Source organism: Syngnathus typhle, linkage group LG13 (genome assembly GCF_033458585.1).
Source record: "Syngnathus typhle isolate RoL2023-S1 ecotype Sweden linkage group LG13, RoL_Styp_1.0, whole genome shotgun sequence".
Classification (NCBI taxonomy): domain Eukaryota; kingdom Metazoa; phylum Chordata; class Actinopteri; order Syngnathiformes; family Syngnathidae; genus Syngnathus; species Syngnathus typhle.
Genome location: NC_083750.1, coordinates 5591415 through 5609264, shown reverse-complemented (window position 1 = coordinate 5609264; position 17850 = coordinate 5591415). Strand labels below are relative to the sequence as shown.

The 17850-nt window shown below is 37.9% G+C and overlaps 1 protein-coding gene and 1 long non-coding RNA gene across 4 annotated transcripts in view; both read right to left on the bottom strand.

The window, feature by feature from the left end:
* LOC133165708 (uncharacterized) overlaps positions 1 to 591 on the bottom strand; it is a 28560-nt gene extending 27969 nt beyond the window's left edge. For 2 of the 3 annotated variants that reach the window (XR_009717648.1, XR_009717647.1), the window contains exon 1: positions 354 to 591. This is a non-coding gene — a long non-coding RNA (uncharacterized LOC133165708). The remainder of the gene's footprint in view (positions 1 to 353) is intronic. The other variant, XR_009717646.1, reaches the window with a different exon arrangement.
* Positions 592 to 4292: 3701 nt separating this feature from the next.
* LOC133165826 (mucin-19-like) overlaps positions 4293 to 17850 on the bottom strand; it is a 35257-nt gene continuing 21699 nt past the window's right edge. The window contains exons 9-19 of the mRNA XM_061295721.1: positions 17298 to 17653; positions 15651 to 15839; positions 15082 to 15196; positions 14520 to 14579; positions 14070 to 14326; positions 11804 to 11860; positions 9090 to 9182; positions 7965 to 8046; positions 7771 to 7880; positions 7208 to 7403; positions 4293 to 6933 (exon numbers count right to left, since the gene is read on the bottom strand). Of these exons, the coding sequence (XP_061151705.1) occupies positions 6929 to 6933; positions 7208 to 7403; positions 7771 to 7880; positions 7965 to 8046; positions 9090 to 9182; positions 11804 to 11860; positions 14070 to 14326; positions 14520 to 14579; positions 15082 to 15196; positions 15651 to 15839; positions 17298 to 17653 (1520 nt within the window). The 3' untranslated portion in view covers positions 4293 to 6928. The remainder of the gene's footprint in view (positions 6934 to 7207; positions 7404 to 7770; positions 7881 to 7964; positions 8047 to 9089; positions 9183 to 11803; positions 11861 to 14069; positions 14327 to 14519; positions 14580 to 15081; positions 15197 to 15650; positions 15840 to 17297; positions 17654 to 17850) is intronic.

The following is a 17850-nucleotide window of genomic DNA, read 5'->3' as shown; positions in this document are numbered from 1 at the left end:
TGACAGGTTCCACCAATCCTCTCGAATAAGACACACTACAGCAACATAAACTGCACAGAGATCATCGGAATCTCAGAAATCTTAATTATAATCCAGCTCTTGTCATTAATGACTTAAATCAAATATAGCCATATGTTTTAAAAAGAATAATATAAATTATTCTTCTACATTTAGTGTTTTCTCGCAATCGGCATTCGAAAGAGTATGTTAATATTAGAATGCATTGAATTAGAGTTGTGATCTCACTATAAATATTAGACATGCAATATGAATATTAATGTGACAAGATAAATGTGGAAAAACAACTTCTTTATAAACGGAACTGTTTTGGTGCAATGTTATATATGTCTTACCTTGATGTTTCTCCATTATGCTCCATGCTCATTGCACTTTCCCTCAGCAGAAGAGTTCTTCTGAGTGTGTAAGATCCCACTTCATTGTCTGAATGGACGCTGGTATAAAGGACAAGCCAAGAAAAGAACATATGGAGGCAAGGTCCAATACTCAACACCTCCTCAAGTGACATTTGTAAATAAGCATTCTAATAATAGCGACTTTGTCTGACAGATTTCAAACTCAAGACACAGAGTGTCTCACTCCTTGCCTTTGTGCACATGCATGTATGAGATTGCACAAGGATACAAGGACAGTGGACAGCTGAGAATGGCACATTTAATGAGAGGCTTACAGTTCATCCTCATTCTTGATGCCGGGCAGAGATTTAAGGATAAGTAATGGAGTTCAGAAAACTGAGATGTCACACATTCAAAAAAAAAAAATCTCAAAAGCCGACAGTGCGCCTTATAGTCCGGTGCGCCTTATATATGGACCAAATTCCTAAATTTAAACTGGCCCGAAGCATTGTGTCTTGAAATCAATCATAAGTGGCCCGCTGAAGACTATGAATCATGAATCAATAAGACTATGGATCATTATTTTGTGATTATAAAGTAATTTGTTGCGTCTGAAGTTGAAATAAAAAAGATAAAATGGAGAATGACTTGATTTGGATTAAAACTCTGACATGATGCATTAATGGTGTGCCTTATAGTCCGGTGCGCCTTACATAAGGACAAAGTTTTAAAATGGGCCATTCATTGAAGGTGCGCCTTATAATCCGGAAAATACGGTAAATCAAATTATAGGCCTGATATGCAGCCAGAGAGGGATGAGTTTTCAAAATTCCAAGTTTGGTATTTACTGTGTCAGGTCATAGTTTTTTGGAGGGGTATTTCTTTTCCCCCAAACTCCCCTTTCAAATGACCTAATCCTTAATATCACGTCACAATCTTATAAAATAATATCTAAAGTTAGGTTGAGTTGCAAATGCATACTAAATATCGCATTATAATGTAGGATAAGCGGTTCGGAAGATGAATTCTTTGATTTCACAATCCAGGGTGGCAAAGAAATAACAACCGTGTTGACGTCTGCTCTTTTCTTCATCTTTTTATTTCTTGATGAATATTCACATCACTGGTTGACAATCACAAAGAACATCTCTTTCATACCAAATATTCAGAATTGGAGGGGAAGATGAGCTCTAGCTAAAAAAAAGATGGATGTCTAACAATCAGCAGTTACTTTCTTCTCTTCCGTGTGCTCTTGCTCTGGTGTTGCGCCCCTCACAATAATTGCGCACACGACAGTGGGCCTATTCAACGACACTGAAAACCAGTTCCTTGTGATATAAATGTGAATGTTGCGCTGAATGTACAGCTCATAATTGCGCAAGAAAACTGTACTTATGTGTATACAAAAAGGTATACAATATATTGACCCAGTTTTATTTTTTCTTGTTTACAAATGGATTTGTACTTGAGAAGATATCATTTGATGGTTCTAAATAGCCCAATATTTTTATGTTTTGGGAATACCAGCCAACATTTGCCAAATTGTGTTGATTGGTATGTAAGGATTTTCATCAATAAGGAGTAATACTTTAAAAGTTAATCCAAAAAACTGTGGAAGAAAGGGCTGCCCAGTGTGTCCTACTCTCCTGTACCAAATACTGCCAAAAGTAGACATCCGTTTTCAGCTGATACATACGAAATATCTTGAGGTTCTGAATTTCATTTATCAGCTATCTTCCAGAGCATAACAGAAACAGACCTCATATATGAATTACATCTTTGATATATTTGAAAACATTCTTGAAATCAGAGTCTCTGAATTGGGACTCTCTCCATAAAGAAAAAGTATGTTTTTTTTCTTTCTTGCACTGTTAATTTAATAATAATACTATTAGAAGCTGTAACAGGTTTAGGAACACAAATGTTCATCAGTCAACATCCGCAACACCCTGTGAAGTATGATTTTTTTTATTATTATTACTATATCAGGAGTGATAAAAAGGTGGTTCTATCTATATACAGGGGATAGTGAAATCCTAGAGGGAAATGCAGAATTCCAGTGATATAATTGGACACAAACACTTATGGGTGGATATGATCTAATTATTATTACCTACAGTGCAAGTCATAGATCTGCAACTTTACCTAGATTCTCCACACATGATTACGTTTGATTTCAAAAGCACAATCAATATTATTCTCTTTGAAATGTGACTTCTTCAAAACCTTGCTACAGTTGTTCTTTGCTACTGGTGCAGCACAAAGCATATGTATTAAATTTGGCTGTGGTTTGCCAGTTTGTGGAGCGAGCCAAGAACTTGTACCCCTAAACTGCAGACTTGTAAGGCTCCCACTTTTCAGGTCTTCTCCACCATTTCAGGAATGAGCTTTTTTTGAGCCTTAAACAACTTTGTATGTCGCTTAATGCATCGCTCCAGGGTGCTGAAATACAAATTACTGCAGACTTTTTTCTCAGACAATTCATAGTTGATTGCAGCTATGATCAAGAAGAGAGGGTAGCAGTCGACACTGTCAAAGTGCCATTTGACCCTCGCTTTTTTTTTTTTCTAATAAAGTCAGCATGAACACTTCTGCTGCTACTATCACCACTACCACCCGCAAGTATTTGACATCACACCACTGGATGCTTATAATGAAAATCAGGGGTGTCGTCAAGGATTTAGAAATAAAACATTAGGCCACATACTTGAATGGCTCATTCCAGATGGGCCTTTTGAATCACCATTAGATGAAAATTACAAAGCATATTTTATGCTGAAGAGTAGAGTTTAGGTGAGGGCACACTTTAGCTCAGCTTTTAAATGTTGTTATAAACGTCGTTATAGCCAGTAGCACAACACCAATGACCAACGTTTCACCAGAGTCCACAAACTGACTAGAATGATGGTTTATCCAAGATACAACTCAAAGCCAAGGTCACATACAGCTTGTCTTTACTACTATTACAAGTTCATGTTGTCATACACAACTTACTATTCTTATCAAAGTGCTGTTATTCCTTTGCTCAGAATTACAGTGGAATGCACAATTTAATTTCACGCATGATCCACATATTTTACTTAGGCATCTTATGGATATGATTTGGAGGGTACAGAACAATATCAAATCTGACTATTTTTTTATTGTCTAGATTTTCTTCTTCCTTTGATTATAATAGATTTTAACAATCCAAACTAATAGTTTCCCCAAAACATAGATGTGCAGTAGCCGACTATACTCATATATACGTAGTACTGTAAAACAAAGTTTAGTACCTCAAGAAATGAATAAGACTGTGTTGAAAGTGCACAAGAGGAGAGCTGTACATAATGAATATAATTTGAATAGCATCTATGTGCAGGACACACACATATAAATAGCATGAGAGACAGATCAGCTTTCTGAAACAGCCTTACGGTTTCAGAGCCAGACTATCAGTGTTCCAGAGGCTAAGCGGCACTCTAAAAGGTGGATGAGACGGCAACACTTCACACATCTGACATCAACGACCACAAACACCTCACTAAACCTTCACTGTTTAAGTGCAGGCCATTAGAGTGGGAATTCATGATCTAAAGGCCTTTTGCCGAGTTGATGGTGGGCTGAACCTATGTCACACAAAACATTCTGTCTGTAAATTGGTACATCACAGTGTAAAAAGCTGAAATGTTGTTCATGGAGCCAACTCTTTAAGTTTAACAAAAATAATGCTCCATCATATTTTGGGTTCATTCGTTTAATGTTTTACAATAACCCTACTGAGACAAAAACAGACAGGATAACTAATCAACTAATTAATTAATCGATCAATTAATTAATTAACTTAGTCCGAAAAAAAAAAATGGGGTCCATGATCATATCGTGTTAGACAGAATGTAGCGTAGAATTGAAGCGTGTATAATCGAGGCTTAACTGTAGATCGTGGTGCTTTTTAAAAAAAAATATATATTTTAGTAGGAGTAATAAAACAATAATTATTATATTCTTTGATGTGCTACACAAACTATCAAAGATGGAAAGTATGACAAACTAAACAAATGTTTGAAGAAAAAAACAAAACAAAAAATCTTTCTTGTATTTACAGTACAAATCCAGGCTATAGCACAAGAGAATCAAATTTGACCTCCACTCTCACACAATCAGTATTTCATTTCTTGGTATCAGTTTTTTCCAAAGTGATTAATCAACATGTTATGCCAAAGTAGCATAATAAATCCACACTTGTATTTATTTGAACACAACATTCTACCCAGAAGACAACACTTTAGATTAGCATTTTTTGTAATCTTGCTAAAGGCTACCTCTTCAGCACATGTGTCTGCCTGGGTATATAATTGTGACAGCAGTCGGGATTACTATATTGCTCTAATCGACGTCTAATGAGAGACAGAAAGTGGAATTCGATGAATAAATGGCTGGTTGAGGTAAACTTATGACAAACGTGATAAGAATTTTAAATCAGTGTAGTTTAGCATTGTTTTAATCAACAACCCAACATGTTTGGATATTGGGTACCATATTTTCCGCACTATAAGGCGCACCTAAAAAACTCCAATTTTCTCAAAAGCCGACAGTGCGCCTTATAATTCAGTGCGCCTTATATACGGACCAATATTGAGCCACTACAGCAGGCGTGTCTAAAGTCAGGCCCGCGGGCCAAATGTATATATCTTATATATATATGGACAAAGTTTTAAAATGGGCCATTCATTGAAGGTGCGCCTTATAATCCGGTGCACCTTATATATGGACAAAGTTTTAAAACGGGCCATTCATTGAAGGTGAGTCTTATAATCTGGTGCGCCTTATAGTGCGGAAAATACGGTATTTCTTTGTGTGTGCATAGACAGCGTAGAGAAAATTAACAGGTTGAATCTCTTTAGGCCCAACGCAGAGCGAGCAAAGCAGTCAACCGAAACTGAAGTGGACTATCGTGAAAAAAAATACAGTTGGCAACTCTTTGCCCCGTACCACTCCATTGACCACCGTAACTGCAACCCTGTAATAATACACGACACTGTATTATTTCTTAATTGAACTACAAAAACATGCCGTGATTGTCGAGGAAGAGATGATGGCCGCATAGTGGAAACAGGTGAGAATAAAGAAGAAGGTGGCTATTTTGAGAGGTTGTCTGTAGTGATTGATTGCCTCATTTACTGACTTCACTTGTGCATTTTGGCAACCATGCTTTGTTTTCTAACCACAGGTACAAATTAAATTATTAATATTAAGTATTATTGTAAAACAGTGAGCATAGATAGATATGTGAGCAGTGTATTGGTACAACTTGGCGAGACCCCTTAAATGTAAATTTAGGAAACATTTTTGTAAAGGTTTGAAAATTAGTTACGGAACCCTGGACAGCGTGAGACTTCATTTGGTTTCTACCACGGTGCTCGGTGCGACGGGCGTAATAGATCACATCACATTGAGATCTAAAGAAGCTCTAACAAATCAGATTTGCCTTTAATAGAGTTTTATCTAATTCACCAGATTTAGACTATCCCTGGCCTCCAAACATATGAACCTGAACTAAACTAAACATTCCTACCATGTCCCACAGGTCTTGTGCTAAAACCATGTGATCAGAAAGTGTTGCAGACACTTTTGTCAGTAGGATGCAAATGTACATGATCCAACAGTTTAGTAGTGTTGATACATTCACCTAACACAAACAAAGCAGTAAGGCTCGTCTATCAGCAGACAATAATCACATCCAGCCTACTGAATATTAATGTTTTCATGTCGCAATTTATATGCAATGTAATTTTAAAATGTGCAGCAGCAATCAATTTTAACTGAAGTTCAACACAAATCAAATGCAAATAATTGAAGGAAGCACAGCAATTAAATAGACACTACTTCTAACGGATATCATTTTCCCTCCCCAGAATCGTCTCAATCTATCATCAACTGTCGTTTCACTCTCTCTTACTAACAGTGACACTGATACCAATGTGTAATTGCAGATACAGTATAAGGGTTTCAATTAGAGACAATGCTAAGCAAGCTCTAGTTACCTACAATGACACACAGTGCAGCGCTGTAGTTACCATAGATTTACAAACCATTAAGTGCTGGTTAAAAGGATGACTGTGCCCATTTAAAGCAGACAGGGAATTAGTTGCTATCCAGCTGAATTTACGAGTAAGCTTCAGATGGTTAGGAAAGCGTGGAGCTGGATTATCAATGGTGAAGTTGTTTGCTACTAGTTGGAGGGTTAATGGATTGATGAGTAAATTACTAAAGTAGGTGAAGTTACTTCATGAAAAAGAAAAAGGCCAACTTAAAATATTTCTACGGAGCGTTGGGGTCTACAGTGATGGGATTTTAGTTTTGCATTTTACGCCCTCTATGCCAGTGATCATGAGGAGTACAATGAGACGGAAGTTTTACAGACAATAAGTGCTCTTCTCTATGGTGCGGAGAGCTAAAGGTCAATCCCCTGGCAGGTGGATGTTCAGTTTGGTGATGCGGGATGGAGGGCGGGGCCAAAGGGAAGTCACCATGGAAGGTTGGTTGGTCAGCCGGCAAGCGCGGTGCGTGCCCCACTAAAACTCTGCAGCTGAGATTCAATCTGTGAAAGGGAGGAAGCCAGATTAAATTTGTAATGCTCAGGCCACTGATATATTGCTAACTACTTTATAGTTCTTATTAAGTGTTTTTTATATTGCATTTTGTGAGTCAGTAAGTGACACAGCATAATTAAACAATTTAGCATTAAAATTGATATTTTTCAGACCCTTAAAGGCCACCATACTAAATCAGCAAGTCTAACAGCAGAACACTGATGAGGTGTTCAAAATAATGACTATAATTAATATTTATTCTATTAATGTGTTTACACCTACTTTTCTCAGCAATGCGCCTGTCAATACTCATGGGGTCCCTCAATCCGTCTCCACCAAAAGGAGTAGGCATGGGCTCCTTAACCCCATTTTCCTTTGCAACACTTCCCGGTGCTGTCGTTGCCTTGGCAACACCTGCCGGTCCTGCACTTGGAGTGCTGTTTGGGGGTGAGGGTGTTTTTTCCTCTGCTCTCTCCTCCTGTTACCATTTATAGACATGCATGCATGGTAGGCAAGGACAAAAGCACACATCCAATCCATTAGCGGGCTACTCATTGTGCCACTACTCTATCTAGTGGTGATGACTGGAAAGAGCACAATGAGTCAGCAGACACATCATATACATCCATCCATCCATTCTCGACTCTATACTGTAAGACGGAGCCTGTCCCTTGACCTTTGGCGAGAGCACACTGGACTGGTTGCCAGCCAATTGCTGAGCCCAATTTAATTTTCAAAGAACCTAAATAAATTTGGAATGTGTGTGATTCAAACTCCATACAGGAGCTCCTGAGCCAAAATTGAAAACTCTCAACATGACAGAATTTATCATAATAGCAACTCACCTTGTGTCCATTCGTATGTCCATTTCCTGGTCCCACATTGTCCAGTGAGCCAATCTTGGATTTTGCCTTAATGTTCAGTTTATGAGACTCAATCTTGACATCGCCACCACCTGCAGTAAACGTGTTCATATGAGACTATTCTAAAAGCAAACAAGCACGCACTCCCGCGCACGCACACACGCAAGAGCGACAACCTGGCTTGTGCTTGATGTTGTCCTTGGAGCCACATTTGGATGTGACCTTGCTCACGTCAACCTTCTTGTTCAGGATTTGCACCTAAGGAGCAGATTTCAAAAAATGAATATTCTATCCTAGCAAATACCCACACTGACGAATCCGCTATGTTGCATATCTGGCATATTTATTGAAAGGATAAATAATCTCTTTTTGGGTATGTGGGGAAACCACAATCACCCTGAATTCTTTGAGGTTCGTTTTGATAAGCTAATTATTGCCAATCATTATTTGTATTTAATATAATTTATGTACTTCAGAATTTATATCCAACAAAACCACTGTAGATTACATTCATGAATAAATACTATAATGTACTTGATGCTGTATGGCAGTGGTATAAATGAGCTAACATGAACTTATATTCAAATAAATGATGTGCATGTTATATAAAAGCTGAATTTCAATTCTTTGTTATTTTGGGGAAGTACACTTAGAAGTAAGACCAAAATGGAAAATTAAACAATGTATACAAAAAGGAATAAAGTAAGATAACTGCAAATTAAACCAAATATGGGTCGCCCCCTGTGATCATCACTATCAAGTTCTTCCAATAAAACTCCCCAAACCGTTCCAAAAGTTTCATTTTAAATTCCTTAAAGATTCAGTTCATTCATGTTCAGAACAAAGTATTTAGAGATTGGTTGTTAGGATTGTTTGTAAAGTAGTTGTGAGAGCACAGATCATGCGTTTTGACATGCAGTAGAGTTAAGGCATATATTAACTCTAAATATAATGAATGCTAAACTTTTCACATTCATCACCACGCACAGAAAAAGCCAAGACACAAAACATACCTTTAAGAGTGGCAGGGGGGGATTTTAAACAGCAGTGGCGCTTACTAAGATAAAAATCAGTCCCAGAAGTGTAAATACAGCCCAGTCAGGTCTATACGATACCTTTGCATACCCAAAACTGCTGTTACATATTTTTTTTCTCTTGCAGAAAGCAATGTAGGCTTTTTATGGCTGCTACAAAATAACAAGAGATTCTTGATACATCACAAATTTAGAATTTGCTTAAAAACCTGATATTGAAGTCTCATGCCAAACCAGTCTACTCTCATCAGCAGCAGCTTTACTTACATTGCCACCTCCAGGGACATGTTTGATATTGTCCTTGGAGCCACAGCGAGACGTGACATGGCTGAAGTCCAGCTTTTTGTGCACTATCTGAACCTAAAGACAGTCAGGGAGACACATAGGCAAGCAAGAAAAGGATAGGTATCAGATAGAGGTGTTACAGACAGAAATAGAAAGCAAAAGAGAGATGAGAGCAGCAGAAAAGAGAAGATCAGCTGGCAGCTTTAAGTTCACACAAAACTTGCACTGTTATGGAAGTGTTTCTGTCATTCAACTCAAATGCTTCCTCTTAAATTACCTCAGTGTTTGAAACATCAGCTAAATGGAGCTAATGCGTAAGGCTGTATTTTTTTTTTCCAACAAAAGAAAGAAATTCCAGTTCCAAAAATGAATGCTGAATGTGAAACAGATGAGGATACTGACTTAATAACAAAGCGCTTCCATTGACAGCATAAGATAAAGCCAGCAAAGGACAGGTGAGACAGAGCACATGCAACACAATACTGTACTGCACAAAACATTCAGGGTGAGTTTTGGCTAAGCATGCCGTTCAGACTAAATGTAGTTGAACTGTCACCAAGTTTGAGCAACAACTACCAGGACGTTTGATTAAGGATGGATTACAGACAAGAGAATGTTGATCAGGTCAAGACATCATCATGAGTGATGTAACCTGACACATCAGCAACTTCAGCCTAACTGAGCCCAATTGCGTGTTTGGTTTTTGCTTTGACTTTTATTTTTGGAGTAAAATATTCCAAAAGACACAAAACATGATGACAAGAAGAGAAGAATGCATAGCATTGTCATGAAATAAGCGGACTCACTTTCAAAATCAGTACCCCGCAACTGTCAGACATAATATGTATTTAATCTTTTAATTTATTTAGCCCTTATCAAATGTTTTATTTAAATGCATTAAGAGACAAAAACACAATCATTTCAAAATACTTTGTGGCTCTGCATGATCGATGTTTTGTCTGAAATTTTAGTTTGTATCTGTGCGAGTGTTTTTTTTTTCTTCAATCAAAATCAAAACTTAACAGTATAACAAGAATGCTAACACACACACACACTCACACACACAATTACTTATGCTTTGCTGCTGGCTCGATTGTGGGAATTAAATGAACATCTCTCTCGGCTACTCCAACATCCCTAAGTGATATTTGATGGACCTGAACAGTTGTAAATTTTCAGTACCATCTTCCGCCATGTCCATTTCATCTGCTTAAATTGCACTTCTGGGCAGGTTCTCTTGTGTGTTTGCTATCTATAGGGGCCACTCATAAACAATGAGATCCTTAACCGGCCATACTTCAAAATTACATGGTGACAGGATCAACCCAGTTTATTGCCAACTCAGATCACTATGAGTGAGTGGCAAAGATAAATAAAACAACAACACTTTTTTGAAAACAGGATTAGATAAAGGGCTCAATGCGAGGGGCGTGGCCCCACAGTTATGCTTATAAGATCATAAATATTGGGATGTATATTGTTTTTGTGCATTAAGGTATTCATGGTAACTAAATCAAATGTTTTAATTATGGCAGGGATCACCAACTATATTTGTCAGAGGGCTAGAATTTTACCGTACAGTCACCTTGGGGGCCGGACCATCAAATAAAGATTAAATAAAAATAAAATTTTGGTTATTGTTAAATTTATATTTTCTTTGTTCCTCATAATGATAAAATCCAGTCATGGGCCGGATTGAATGGTTAGGCGGATTTGGCCCGCAGGCCAACAGTTGATGATGACTGGAGTATGGAATTGAGCAACATAATGTATTCGTCAGGGAGGAATGAAAAACACAACATTCTCATGGGGATCCAGAGTACGTATATACAATATGTACTGACTATTAATTATAGTTAGACGTCAGTAAAACTGGAAAAAAAAAAAGCCTGCCTTTACCCTCTAAAAAGTCCGGCTGTTCTTATTCAAGCAAAAAGCAGTATAAACCGGCACACAGCGGAATGAAATATGGATAAAGTGGGCTTGATGGAAATGTTTAAGAAGAAATGATATTTCGAAACTAAGACGTCTGATCGTAGTGGGAATGAACAGGAAACTGGAATGAAAGTGTGGAATTTTAATACTTCTTAATCCGCGAATTGTTATGCTAAATACTGCATATACGCAGGAGCCACAGCACAGCGGAGATGATCTTTGAGCTAATTCCAGAAGTAGTCCTGACTTATAGAGAACTCTTACTCTTTCCAACGAACTGTTCTTTTTTCAGCCTGATGAAAATGCAATTAACAAATCGTGCAACTCAGTTTGTTTCATATCCGTCATGTATTCGGGACTGATGTTTTCCACTATTATAAAATGTTGTATATTGTATAGTATTGTAAATGAAATAAAATTAAGGTTTTTGTTGCCTGAAGAGCAAAACCATTATTTCACGTCAGGCTAATCCTGATGACTAATGTTTACTGATCTCCACTAAATAGCAAAACTCCTGCATTATTAAAAAATTCTTAAATCCTTCAACAACAACCAAGATATCTCTGAGAAAAACAATTTCCTTCAAATAAATGCCCATCATTGTTTTTTATATTGGAAGTTTTATTTACTTTCTTTTTCTAAGCCTTCCTCAATTTTACTGTGTCTTTCATTGACCATAGGACACTAGGTGGTCAATGCAAATTGGAGAAAAAATTAAATATTGGTGTGTAGAAGTGAATATGCAGGTGACGGCGACTCACTCTGGCCTTGGAAGGATTGGATGGGTCTGTTGTCTTGTTGTTCTGTATGGAAGAAACCTGGGGAGACACCCAACTCCTGGTCAATAAATCTCACAAATTCTTACTGTGTTATAGTTATATAGGATCATTTGCTTCATTATGAAACATGGTCCTAGCAGTTTTGTAGCATTTGGCTAAAATGTAAGCAGAGAAAGAACTATACATTTCAAAATTCATTCAATTATTTCTGTTGACAGTTACATAGTAATCATAGAATGAGCATGTTTGGTCATTCATACCCATAGTTAACCTCCACCATATTTCTCAAAAATTGAATGAAGGCAACATGTTTTTCCTTGGTTGTTAAAGACAGTTCATCTTGAAAAAGGTTTCTTCAGTTCTAAATCTTAGGTATAGAGCAAGGATGGGCAACCAAAATGGCCCCTTGGGCATGTTTCTTCTACTACAGTAGATTCCTGAATATGCGCAACAATTTGCAGATTTTTACGTTTTTGTAAATATTATTTGTTTTGGTTTTTTGGGGAGGCGCAGAAAAAGTATAATGGAGGTTAATTTGTGTTTTTTTGTAGAATACTTTGGGTTTTATTTTGCATTTCATTGGGTGTCAGACGCAGATTCGCGCGATTCGCAAGCCGACCTGGGGCAAGCCAAATATTGCACATCAAAACACAAATTGGTTCACATTGCTTGTTAGTGAAGATGAAAAAAGGTAACAAGATCAGAGAGCATTTGCGGAAAAGGACACTGTGCATGAGGCTTCATAATGGACAAACAAATATCAGCATCATTAAAGACGTAGTGAGCCAGTGCAAGAAATTACAAAGCAGGAAGTGATGTGCTGGAGCGAGTATGTCATATAGCTTGACAAAGGTTGATCAAAAGAAGAGCGGCGTGAAAGAAAAAGGAGTAAACTTATTAAAGAGCACTAACAAGAGCAATAAGAAAACACAAGAACACACAAGACACTTTTTTTTTTGGAGACAGTGCACTCCTAGCAGAGTGGCAATTTTGTGGTAGAAACTCAATCTGAACACTGTTCAGACCATGGCTAAGTCTTGGCACGGGGTGAACTGCTGATCGGTGAATCTGATCGGAGCACCGGCTAGAGCAATGGCAATGCCCCCACTCATGTGCAGATCAGTCCCATCATTCCTTGTCAGTTCACCTTTCTGTCTTGCTCCCTGTTCCTGCTCTCATGCTCGTTGTTTTTCAGTTGCCGATCCTGTTTCCCCATCCGACTGACCGACTGTGCCCAAACGCCGCCTGCCCCGACCTATTGCCTTTCTCTGACAATGATTTCGCCTCACGTCGTACTTGCTTGTCAGTTCCACCCCTGCTTGCCTTTGACCATGTTTTCACCTTGACCTCCTGCTGCATTGAATCAGCAATGCGCCCGCTCTCCACCTCTTGCTCTTTTCAAGAAACGAGACTACTGCTGCATTTGGTTAGGGGGATAGGAGGAAAAAAACTCTTGATTTGCACAAAGGAGATTATGCAAAAAGCACTAAATTATCACAACATCCCACCTTACAGGTATTTTGCCTTTCCCTGCCAACGAGCCAGCAGCATCAGTCCTTCCTTTTTTTCCTTACAGGGCACCAAATGGAAGAGCTACAGTACATTTGTTTTGTATTTTCTAATACTGGTTTGTTTTGTTACATTTATGTAACTTGGAAAAAAAATGCTAATTGAAAAATATCCTGAAAAAAAATGCTGATTGAAAAACAAGCCAATTGCCCCAATATAAGGACATACACATTGTCACAGGAAATATAGCATGCATGAACAGAAATAATGTGGAAGTGTCACAGAAGGTGTGAGGCCGTAAACAGTACAAATAACTAACATAATGGCATATGTAAATTTTGCTCATGGATGTTTTATGTTGTAAGCAAACGGGCTTACAGAATATGCGCTAATTAAAACATTAAATACGAAAATAAAAATTAAATCAACAACGTGAGGATGGGATCTTCTTGCATTTTTTTCCCCATTTTGGGTTTAATTGTTGTAAATCACAAATTTGAAACAGTCTATAAATTAAAATAATCCTTCACGGATTATATTTGTAGATGCCCAAGTTATAAAGTTTTAGTGTGTAAATTCACAGTGCACAGTAACAAAGTTTTATCCCTTACCAAAAAATTTCAGAATTCAAAATTTAACCTTGGACCCGTGTGTAGTGAGCCCTATGATGAGCAATTAGCGAAGAAATCATTGCAGCATGATTTGCAAAGATAACATTTAGCTTCTTTGGTTGTCCTACCTTTCCTCCACCAGGCTGGTACTTAATGTTGTCGGTGGACCCGATCTTGGAACGCACGTTCTTCAAGTCTGGTGTGGGCGCATTGATGGGGCGGAGAGTTCGAGGAGCACGGGGCACCGTTGGCTTCTTTTCCAGAGCAGTTTGCTTGGGGACAGGAGGCTTGGTGATGACCCGGCGCCGTTGGGTGGGAGCGGCTTCACCGTTGGTTGTGTTTGCTGGAGTCGTTGGAGAGGTGGTGGAGGCTGGACGTGGACGAGCTACAGAGACAAAAAAAAAAAAATCTCTCAAATGATGTTTTAATCAATTTATTGTAAATGAGTAAAATGGTGTAACATTTGAAACGTGATCATGCACAACCTTAAAAAGTACTTCCAGAATTGTAATTGAAGAAAAACACTGTCCAATTTTTCTGACTTTATATATTTTATTCATATGCGTTAGGTTTCTCACCTGTAGGTTTGGTTTTCTTGGCTTCTGCTGACTTGTTCTCAGTCTTGTCATTCTTATTTGCTGTAAAAAAGGAAGCAGTAAATACGTTAATGACTAGCGGGCCTAGAAATAGGAACCACTGGGAATATTGTGCACTATACCGCTTATCGTTATTTATGTTGTGGATGAGCTGGAACATATCCCAGCTGACTTTGAATGAGAGGTTGTAACACACCAGAGGCACATAAACAACACTTGACGCAGGATGGCCGGAGACCAGATTCTAATTCCTAACCAGACAACTGTGAAGCAAATGTGCTAGGTAGACCATATTGACCATGTTGACATTAAAATCCTGCATGTAGCTACCCTGAATGCGAAAATAACTTGTTTTGCTCTGTCTGAAAATCCCAAATATATTAGAGATCATCTAAGATCCCAGAACGCATGACATTACCTCAGAGGTTTCAGTCTACTATAGTTTACTTTTAGCTTAGGTACCAAGATGGACACTGAAGCAACTCCATTGCAAATTATATCTCTGTTGTTAAATGTGTGTGTTTGTGTGTGCTCTTTGATTTACCAGCAGTTTTGGTCCCAGCAGAAGCAGAGGAATTGTTCTTGTTGGCAACAGAACGCGGAGCGGGAGTGGCTTTTTGCACAGCTGCACGTTTCTCAGCTGCTCCACTTTCTGGTGTCTGCGAATCAAACCAAAATAAATATATTGTGTGTGTGTGTATGTATGTATGTTTATGTGAATGTGTATGTGTATGTATGTATGTGTGCGAGCATGTGTGCGTGCATGTGTGTGTGCATGTGTGTGTGCATGATATGTTATATCTATACACTTAATATAATATATATATATATATGTCATATATACCTTAATATATATCTATATCTATATCTATATCTATATATATTTTAAGATATATCTATATATCTATATATAAAACATATTTATATAATACATACATATATTTATAAAAATAATCGGGACATCATGGATGTTGTATGTACTGTAAAAGGAGAGGAGGTGTACTTTGTATTCAACTTTGGAATAAGACTGTAACAAAACATGTAAAAAGTGCAACATTATGAATGGTTTTCAAGTGTACTGTTAAGAGTACAACACAATTATGGCTTTCTTACTTTTGCAGGTCCAGTTGCTATTGGAGGCCTCTTAGCAGCAGTGGGTGTTGCCGCCTTGGGCAGAGGACTTTTTTTATTAGCTGGGGTCATGGTTGGGGAGGGGCGTTTGGCTGAGGTGGCCTCGCCATTGGTTGGGAGGGTGGACGGACGAGATTTGGATGCATTTGTTTTGGTCGAAACCACCTCAGTCTAAAGGTTCAATTAAAATAAAATGATCCATAAGAACACAGTAAAAAATAATAAAGGGAAAAAAATAAATGAACGTGTGGATCAAATAAAATAGGGAGGGAAATAGAACAAGCAGAAATGGAGTGAGCAATGTCATTGCAGAGCAAGCACATTACAATTGCAACAGTCCATCCATTTTCTATATCGCGAATGCTCATTAGGGTTGCAGATGAGCTGGAGCTGGAAAAAAGTCTCCCTATTTTTCACAACCGGATGTTGGCAGGTATGGAACATGCAAACTCGACGCAAGAAGGCCTGAGCTATGATTGGAACAGCAAACCTCTTGACTTTGAGGCAGACATGCTAACCACTCAACGGCTCCAATCCAACCACTCCAATCAGAGCAGCCACAAATTCAAAAATAAAAACATATTCATCAACATAAAAAAATTGTCATTATGCCTCAGTCCCAATGAGCAGTAAATTACAAAAGCAAGTGCCAAATATGTAGCAGTCTAAATGCACATAAATAATCAAATCAGATATTAGATACTGGGCATGCACAAGCAAGTACAATGAAAGGGTACTGCAGTTGTATGTATGTACATATGCATCAAATGTTATTATTGGTATATTTGGGCGAATAATAACCAATCTATGTCGTTTTATTTAACCATCTAACAAAAAATATCTCGGTTAAGTGTGTGCTAAAATGAGCGTACAACTCTAGCTACAATGTTGGACTCTGTCAAAAAAACAACACAGAATAACCAACATGGTAAACAACATAGAGAGAAGGGATTATTTTACATTTTAACAACTGAAAAAAGCTGCAGTAGTAGTTTTACCAATATACCAATATTTTCGTAATAGCTATACAAGTATAATCTACTTTTGCTTAATTACTAGTAAAGGGCTCCAGCACAGGTATCAAACTCAAAGCCCGGGGGCCAGATACGGCCCGCCACATCATTTTATGTGGCCCGCGAAGACAAATTGTGCATTAAATTTGTGTCATTACTAGAATTGCAAATTGTCTTCACTTTTAATATATATATTTTTTAAATGTTAGACCAGTTTTTACTCGTCTGATTTGAAAATGAGTTATTTGTCACTTTGTTTTGTAGCTTTTACTGTATATAATATGAGGTGCTCATACATTTATTTGGGTTGACAATCATAATGGCCCTCCGAAAGAAGCTATGACTACAATGAATTTTGTTTTTGATACCCCTGGGCTACAGTAATTAAAGTAGTAATTAAATACTGATGTGGTAGGTTTTCATTCAAAATGAATCTGCTGTGGTTTTTTAGATGACAGAGGTCCAACCTTAGATCAAGCATGATTGTGTGGAAAGCCAAATGTTTGTGTCTTGCTATTCCTAAATTTGACACCCTGAGCGTGTGAAGAAATACTGCATGAGTAATGCAGATGCATGTGTGTGTGTGTGTGGGTGCATGCGTGTGTAAAAGATCCACCTTGCTCTTGTTGTCCTGGCTTGGCAGGGCCTTACTGCCATTGCCCGTTGGAGACTTGGCCACCACTTTTCCTCCTTTCTCATCCTTCTTTTCAGTCAGCTTCTTTTCCTCTTCTTTCTTATCTTCTTTGTTGGTCTTCTCTGGCTTATCTGTTTTCTCTGCCTTCTCACTGGCCTTGTTTTTCTCAGCATTCATCTTGTCCATCTTCTCGTCATCTTTGAGAATTTTCTCAGGCTTCAGATTCTTGTCAGGGCAGTTGTCTTTGTTCTGCTTCTCCGCTATCTCCTTCTTCTCAAAGGCATCCATCTTGCTGGACACGATGTCTGTTTTCTCCTGCTTGGCCTTGTCAACTTTCACTGTGAAAGTAAGATAAGTAAAATTTGTGTCAGGCTATTTTGACCAACTCACAAAGACTGAATTACAACACAAATGGAGAAAAGTGATTACAATAATGCATGTGGAAATAAATGCAAATTAAATTAGTTTGTATCTTATCATGTAGTATATTAAAGACTGCAGTAAATACAAACGCTCCTTCTATTAAGCGACAAAT